Raw genomic sequence first — 9,185 nt, forward strand, 5'->3', positions numbered from 1 at the left:
TTACTTAATATTTTCCATATTTCCATATTTAACATAATTATTACCAATATTTTAGTCTATATATGTGTGTGTTAAATTATTATTTTATTATTATTTTAAAAAATCATTTATTTATTTTTAAATAAATAATTTTTTTAATAAAAATAATAAATATCCATTTATTCATAAATAAAACGAATGCATGCAATGAAGTTATATTTATTTATTTAAAAATAAACTAAATAGGCAATGAAGTTAAACACATATATAGAACATATAGGGAGTGTTTATTTATCATTTTTTTGAAAAGTTTTTTGGTTTTTTTTCTAATTTATTTTTTCTAGAAAGTTTTCTGATTTATTTTCCAATTTAATTTGTCTAAAATGTGGTAGGGATTTATTGAAATCACATATTAAAATGAGTAAACTCTTCACAATCATAAATGTCCCAAATTTTTTTGAAAATGCTCAATCCAATCCATATATGAAATCAAAAAATCAATTTAAACAAAACAAATCAATATTTAACCAAATTTCCAACACATCAACCCATCTAATAAATAGAGACTTCCAAACAACATATATAATATACCTCTAAATTAGATCTTCCACTCAAAACGCACAACCAAGTAACAATGAGACACCAACTCAAAACAATGAAATTCCTACTCAAAACGCCCAACCACGTGGCAATGAAACACCCACTCAAAACAATGAAATACCACTATATTTATTTTGCATATATAATATGCTAGCAAATTACATTTTTTTCTCAAAAACACCTACAGCTATCTTATAGTGATAGTTTCCACTCAAATACCTTGAATAGTTCTCTACATAGACATCTTATAAAAAGGCAATTGAAGGACTAGACATTGACTTCCTACGCCTGTTCTACACTATACGTAAAGCATGTACAGCGTCTTTTCCTCGAATATCCTTGCTCATATACTCAGTTCCATACTCCCCAGCTTTAACGGCTTTGTACAAGCTGGGATGAGCTTCATCGATCAGTTCGGGAGCAGTATCAATCAACACATCCTCTTGTGGACTCAAAAACATGACTATCGACATGCGACTCTGCTTTGTATTCGCTACTACCCGGTGCTCGGCACTCTTGTATTTCCCATTGCTTACTATCTGCCATTACACAATCCCCATATCATTTTACAAAAATTATGCTCAAATTGTAACCAAAGGACATAGTCCAAATCAGAGAAATGATTAAAGTCCCAAAAAGAGAAAAGAATTTCACTGACCTGTAACAAATCCCCGATGTTGATAATAAGAGCTCCAGGAACAGAGGGCACAGTGAACCAATCCTCATCTTTCCGAACCTGGAGACCGTCCACCCCATCATCCAGCAGAACAGTGAGCATATCGCCATCTGAATGGGGTTTAAGCCCATTCACCATATCTGGCTGAGGGCAAGGAGGGTAATAATTGATTCTGAGTTGTAGCAGGGGTTCCTTATTGAGGGTTTGCATATACTTTGGGTCCAGCCCCAAACCCTCGGAAAGAAGACCCAGCAATTTCCCCATAACCCTCATTACCTCTTCGCCGTATTTTTCATATGTTTCTCTTCACAGTGCACACAGAAATGTATCAGAATGGACGCAATTAGCTCATTATCAAGGTTTCACAGTGTGTATCTATATGTGTATAGAGTTGTACCTGTATGTGGAGGGGTTTTTGGGCCAGTGCTCAACTGCTTTGGCCCACTCTGGAGAAATATAATGAACTAGGGCATCAACCCAGTCCAGGACCGTGTCATCAGAGATGTCAAAGAAGCGGCCATAGCCTTCAAGCATGTGAAGACCAGGCCTCACAGGGCACTGTTTCCGTTTCTCTTCAAGAGGAAGATCAAAGAACTCCTGCGAAACACGCTTCACAGTCTCTAGCAATGACAGAGGTATGCCATGATTTATTATCTTCAAAACAATTGCAAACCCATGAAATCAGAATCCACAAAGCGACCAGGAAATTGGTTGGATAAAGAAAAGAAAAGCAAAAACTGTGATTGCAATGACAAACCTGAAAGAAACCCCATTCCTGAGATGCTTGGGCTATTTGACTGACAATCTTGAAGCGTTGATCAGTATCTTCCAGGCCTGCTAGATCAATGACAGGAAGAGACTGCTGGACTTGCAGAGGACTAGATGGTCTCTGTTCCGAAGGAAGGATGTAGCGTGCAGGGACTTGCTTCACTTGGGTTTCATGTAGAGTCTGCACCAGATCAATTGGTCTCTGAAGTCTTTCAAATTGCTTCAGAAGAGCGTCCATGGCAACTGATGAAGATTCCAGATTCGTAGCAGGCAGTGGAATTGGAATTTATCCGAAACCTCGGAGACACAATTTATAAATATTTGGAAACCCTGGATAGGGTAAGGGCACGATGCACAGAAATAGGTGTCTGCAAATACAAGGTAGTGATTATCTACGTTGTCACATAGTCAGGACCGCAGTGATTTGGACGGTTTTAACCGGCGATGTATAAATATCGGAAAGTCCGCAGGCATTGAAGTTGGGCAATATGAAGGTGTCAAACCTTTTTGTTTTATATGTTCCATTGTCAAAGATCTGTCACCTTTTTACGTAGGATTTTCAGTACAGCTCCGAGTTTGGAATATGTCAATACAAGATTTGATTCTACTTATTGATTGTGACATAAGATTTTATTTTACTTATTAATATGTCAATTAAAAATGCTTTAATCGATTGTGTATGTCACATAAGATTTTATTTCAGTAATTAATTGTGATATAAAAATGTTTTTTAAAGGATTGTGATTGATATAGAGATGTTTTCTTTTTCCCAAGATTTTTTGTTTTTGTCGAAGATGCTTCTATTTTTCTCAAAATATGTGGTACTTATTTGTTTTTATTTTTTCCTTCATCAATACAAATATACTACTTATTTGTTTTTTCTAATTTGTTTTTTCTGAGTTTTCTTGGTAACTCGTTTTCAGTGAGAATTTTTTAATTTTTTTTGAAGGTTTAAAATATTATATAAATTTAGTATTTAGACTTGTTATATTAGTTAGTAATATGATTATATAAATTAAACGATTAGTAAATATGTATAAATATGAATTAATAATAAATATTAAAAAAATATTTCATTATATATATCAAATTATTAAAATTAAAAATATTATAATAATTAACATTTTTTTTAAATTATTATTATTATTTATAGGAATTAATATATAATTAACCTATATACATTTTAAAAAAACATATAATAAGATTTTTAATTATGGGAATTACCTTTAATTTTTCGTGAAGATTCTTAATATGTAAATAGACTTAGTTACAAAATTATGGGCCAATATCATGGCTTATCAATAGCATATGCCTAAAAAACCATACTTTTTTTCATATGACACTTGTTTAAATGAAATTTTCTTAATTAATGAATTTAATTAAAATGAAATAAAAGGTCCAACTACTTTATAAATAAATCTTAGTTTTTAGTTTATGTACACTTCTAAAAATATTCTAAAATATTCTATGGAGTTTAAATCTCTACCATCCACCTAATAATCATTCATAATTAAATTTAAATTCTAAAATAGACATACTTATCAACATAGTAATAAAATCAAATGTTTCATAATAAAGATAACTTTTTCAAATGAATAGAACCATCTTCATAATAGGTTCCAAATATTTGGCATGTGGTACATAACTAAAAAATAGCAATGAAGGAACTTAGCTCAGGAGGGCTAAAGAAGAAGAACGAGATTTCCATTGGGCCGAGGATTGATACTTCCAAGGCTTGGGCTTTTCTAAATACAACTAAGAGTCATGTGAGGGATTTTTGTGGAGCGGGAGTAGTATGGAGTAGCATTTCACTTAAATAACTATCATTACTTCCTTCTTAGCTTGGAAGTATGGCCAAGGTCTAATAATAAAGTATTTTGCAATATCTAGGCATGTGAAGTGCCTTCAAATCTTTGGTGATTTTTTAATGGTTCTCCAATGGTTATTGATTGGTTCTTGGGGATAGGTACATTACATAGTTTGGTCCTAAATTCTTAGGAATTTTTCGAGACAGTGAAGGTAGCACATATTCACATGGAACAAAAGTTTATGCGAACAGAAGATCAAAGTAAGCATTACTCTAATCTCTTAGATATTTATTGATAACAAAAAAAATAGGTGATGTCCACTAGGTGAATGCATATAACATTTTTCTTATTTCAAACTTTTGTAATGATTTTTTCTATTTCATGTTTTTGCTATTTTTACTTTGGTTGAGAAAACATGTTCCAAAACTTATATTTGAATAGTAATATGTATACTTTAATTTCAATAAAATAACAAATACAAAAATCATTTTATATGTAAAAAAAAAATGAAATAAAATAAAAATAAATCTAAATAAAGAATAATATTTATAAGATTTTTTTTATAATATTAATATAATATATTTACAAGTTCTATCCATTATCATAAAGAGCCAAAACATTTTATTATAAGCTTTTCTTATAATATTAATATAATATTTTTACAAGTTATATCAATTGATTGTGAAGTGAAAATGCCTATGTATTTGTTTTTTTCCTTAATGTAAATTGAATGAGTTATAATGACCAACATAAAATTATAATAAAGAGCCAAAATATTTTATTACAAAGTTTTTTTTACTTTTAATTGATTGTGAAATGTCTACTTATTTGGGTTTTCAAATGCATTGTATGTAATTTTTTATTTTTTTATTAATTATAATATGAAAATGTTTATTTATTTGGTTGTTTTTTTAATAGGTAATCATTTTGTATTTTTTTTATTAATTATAATATGAAAATGTTAATTTATTTAGTTGTTTTTTTCAAATGTAATTATTTTTTTCCAAGTTTTGATAAGGTGTTTTATAAATATTGAGGGAAAATCTAGGTAGGAATTAGTGAGGCTTAACCTAAAACACGTAAAGGAGATTTGACCCATGACTTCCCAATAAACAAAGTATTTAACAACAAGAAATCGACTAATTGAACTATCCATTGGGGCTTATTTAATATATATAACAATAATAGTTTAAAAAAACAAAATTATTAAAATAATTATAGAATTAAAACATATAAATTTAATAATAAATTATTTATATATAATTGATTTGAACAAAAGAAAATCTATAGAAAACAAAAACCTAAAAAAATTATGTGATACATAATCAAATACAATAACCTTCTAATTTTAAAATATTTTTATGGTGTGATTACTACGAGTATATTGTTAGAGTTAATTAACATTATTTAAATTCAATAAAAAATTGGTCATGTGAGACTTTAAATCATGCAACAATCTTATAATCTTAAAGAGATTGTAATGGTGATATTTTTTCAAAGAGACGGATAGAAATTTGTATTATTTAAAAAATATCTAGTTAGTAAGCCAAAACATTTATATATTCTAATCTTCCTTGGAGATTTGAAATTGAGCATGTCGACTCAATCCAAACCCTCAAACAAGTTCCCCATGACACAAAAGTTTCAGACCCTTTCCAACTAAAAATTCTCCAAAAAACTCCTAAAATCCAAATACATTTACATAGTATTATTAACTACTTCGCTTTTGATTTAGGCTGACTTCGTATTTTCCTTGGCGAAATGCCTCTTCCTCTCCTCCCAACTTGAGTCTCACACATATTTTTTTCTATTTCCAATATAACATTCTTCAATGTGTGAAAATTGGACTCTTCCTCATCTACTAATCTGCCCAAGAAGATGTTCTCCGTGCAAGAATCATTGTGGATTCAAAAGGGGATCCACTTTCCATGAGGTTTTTTTGCTTTTCTACTTAGTATGAGCCAAGAGGAGCCTCATTGGCATTCATTCTTTCTTCCTTGGTTTATGGCGTTACTAATGAAGTTTCTTTAGTTGAGTCTACTTCCTTCTTGCCTTCTAATTCTTTCTTATATTGAGGCACATCCTCTTTAAATATCGTACAGTGAATACCATGAGCTCCTTCCCACCATTTGGGCCTTCAAATTTTTTTCCGGTCTTTGTTGTTCTATAAATTCTTAGCGAATTTTTTAATCATGTGCCCTGTTTCATTGCATTATCTACACCAGAAATAAATATTTTCATAGTGGAGCTTTTGTACCTGTTGGCATGCCAACCTCATCCCTTTAAACTTTGCTTTCTTGTTTGTTGTCATTTCATTTAGATTCGAATTGACTAAATTCCTACATCTTTTATTTGATGACTACTTTCCTTTCTTGTTTAAGTTGGGATCAATTTCACCATTCATTGAGATGAAAGGGTTTGTTTTTCTTATTACTATGGTTTGTTTTATTTAGTAGTTTTCCCTAAGAGAAAATGAATTGTTAAATTAAAGGTCGCTACATAATCGTAGGTTTGCAGCAACCCATAATCATATTTATAATATCAATTGGGTAATTGTTCCAAGTTAACATCATGATTTCCTGTTTTTAACCTTTCTTTCGATGAAACCGTGATTTAAAATGTTTCAAGTGTTTCATACTCATAGCCTTAACCTAAATTTTGAACCTACACTGGTCGCATTGTGTGTTATGAGTTGATTAATGATATGAATCGATCATACCATATATGTTAATGATATTCTCTATGTAATGATATGTTCATTCAACTTAAATATATGATTCTCGCAAATCATTTCATAGATACACACTTCTGGTATGTTGGGTTGTGTTATATTCTTTCCATTACTAGCCCTAATAGTTAAGCTAGGGAGTTAGAAGGGGGGCGGTAGCCCCCCCTACGGTGTCCTTTTGGACCCTATATTAGGTGGGCGGACCTACATATGGTTTTTTGCATGGATTTTGCACATGGTTTTGGGCGTGATGGTTTTTGGTCCATGGTATTTTGTAGATCCGGTCAAGGGAACTATGATTATGTTCTAATCCAAGGTTAATGGATTGGGGTTTATGGATGCTTCGACATGTATATATATATATATATATATATGTATATGTATATGTATATGTATATGTATATGTATATGTATATGTATATGTATATGTATATGTATATATATATATATATATATATATATATATATATATACATATACATATACATATACATATACATATATACATATATATATATATACACATATATATACACATATATATACATATACATATACATATACATATACATATACATATATATACATATATATATATATATATATATATATATATATATATATATATATATATATATATATAGATATATATACATATATATATTGTATCATTGAAAGGAACATAATGAAAAATCAATCTGGTAGTCTCGGTTTTGGGATCTAGGAGAAAATCTCTGCGTATAATTTTTTTTACGTGTTATGCTCTCACCATTGTTTATTTTCGATGTTTAGAATTTGTATGCAAGTAATTTATGTACAGGTTTAAAATGTACATTTGGTATCAGAGTTGTTTTGGCTTCAAGGGGATGCCTTTGCTGTTGAGGGGTTTTTCTTGGGCTTGTGGTAGACCTGGTTCAGTGGGAGATCTGCGGGATCGATTCTTGTGGTGAAAGAAGATGGCGAGCAGTGGGAAGATAGAGATCAAGAAATTTAATGGTCATACTTTTGAGTTGTGGAAACTCAAGATGGAGGATCCGCTGGTGGATAAAGATCATTGGATCACAGTAGATCCAGGTAGTAAACCAACGACAGTGTCCGATGAAGAATGGAAGAAGTTGGATCGGAAGGCAAAAATCATAATACGATTATGTGTCTCAAATTCAGTATTGCTGAATGTATTAGAGGAAGCTACGATGAAGGCTTTTGGTACAATTTAGGGACTTTGTACCAATCTATGTCTCTGGTGAATAAATTGTTCCTATATAAAAAGTTGTATAACTTGAGGATGAAAGATGGAGACTCGGTGATAGAGTATCTGAAGGCATTTAATACTATGGTAAGCCAGTTATTATCTATTGATATTAAAATTTAAAATGAAGATAAGTGCAACAGTTTGTTGTGTTCTATACCAGATTCGTGGGATAGTCTGGTTGTTGCGATAGGTAGCAATGCAACTGCCTTGTAGTTTGATGAAATAGGCTCATCCTTGTTGACAGAGGAGATGAGATGGAAAAATATGGATAGCTAGAATGGTGATGCTTTATCTGTACGAGGACGGTCCCAGAGCAGAAACAAAATAAGTCCTTGACTGGGAGATATAAATCTAGAGGGAGATCTAAATCTCTAGGAAGACCTATAATGGTGTGTTGGAAAATGCGGAAAGGAAGGGCACTACAAAAGGGACTATAAATCTAAAGCTCCTGAGAAAGAAAAGGGATATGATGATGCTCCTTCTGAAGAGGCGAAAACCACCTCAGATGAAGGTCAGGATGTGTACTTGGCTTCTTCTTCAGGTACACATGTAGATCATGAGGCATGGCTGATTGACTCAGATGCATCCTTTCACTTCACTCCCCATAGAGAGTGGTTCTGCGAGTATGAGAAATATTATAGTGGTGATGTATTCTTGGGGGGTGACAGGAAGGCTAGAATCATTGGTCGCAAAAAAGTCAAGTTGATGTCATAAGGTGGAAGGATTAGAACAATTTCGGGTGTTCTACATATTCATGCATTAGCCATAAATCTAATTTCTGTAAGTAAGCTGGATGATGCAAGTGTAAAAAATGTGTTCGAGAAAGATACCTGCAAGATGGTTCAAGGAGCACTATTATTGATGCGAGGAGTGCGGATTCAAACTCTGTACAATCTATAAGTTAGCACTAATATTTATGGGCGCAAAAGTTTTGTGGTTCCTGAAAGTGGAGTAGAAAATCTAGTGGTCTCGGGAGAAAAGACCATGCTATGGCATCAAAGTCTTAAGCATATTGGAGTGAAGGGCCTTCGAATACTTCATGGTAAAGGTATGGTAGAAGGTATGTCTAATAGTTCTCTTGATTTTGATTTCTATGAAAATTGTGTATATGGGAAGCAGAATCGGGTGAGTTTCCCCTCTGGTGGTAAGAGGGCGAAACAAATATTGGAGCTTGTGCACAGTGATGTGTTTGGACCTGTGTTGGTTCCATCACTCGGTAAGTCTATGTACTACATATCATTTATATATGCCTTCTCAAGGAATACATGGATATATTTCCTCAAGAAGAAATCTAAAGTCATTGAAATGTTTAAAGAATTTAAGGCTCTGGTGGAAAACCAAACAGAGAAGAAGATAAAGCTGAAAAGCACTCCT

General features: G+C 31.9%; 1 protein-coding gene across 1 annotated transcript; it reads right to left on the minus strand.

The window, feature by feature from the left end:
- Positions 1-683: 683 nt before the first annotated feature.
- LOC149148399 (protein LATERAL BRANCHING OXIDOREDUCTASE 1-like) lies at positions 684-2,409 on the minus strand. The gene is made up of 4 exons (XM_089440106.1): positions 2,013-2,409; positions 1,653-1,909; positions 1,238-1,559; positions 684-1,118 (listed from the first exon to the last, which is right to left on the minus strand). The coding sequence occupies exons 1-4, from the start codon at positions 2,259-2,261 to the stop codon at positions 873-875; spliced, it is 1,074 nt and encodes a 357-aa protein (XP_089296232.1). The 5' UTR covers positions 2,262-2,409; the 3' UTR covers positions 684-872.
- Positions 2,410-9,185: the final 6,776 nt, after the last annotated feature.

Source organism: Pinus tabuliformis, chromosome 9 (genome assembly GCF_031772625.1).
Source record: "Pinus tabuliformis cultivar Carrire ecotype Pingquan chromosome 9, CPIR1, whole genome shotgun sequence".
In the NCBI taxonomy this organism is placed as follows: domain Eukaryota; kingdom Viridiplantae; phylum Streptophyta; class Pinopsida; order Pinales; family Pinaceae; genus Pinus; species Pinus tabuliformis.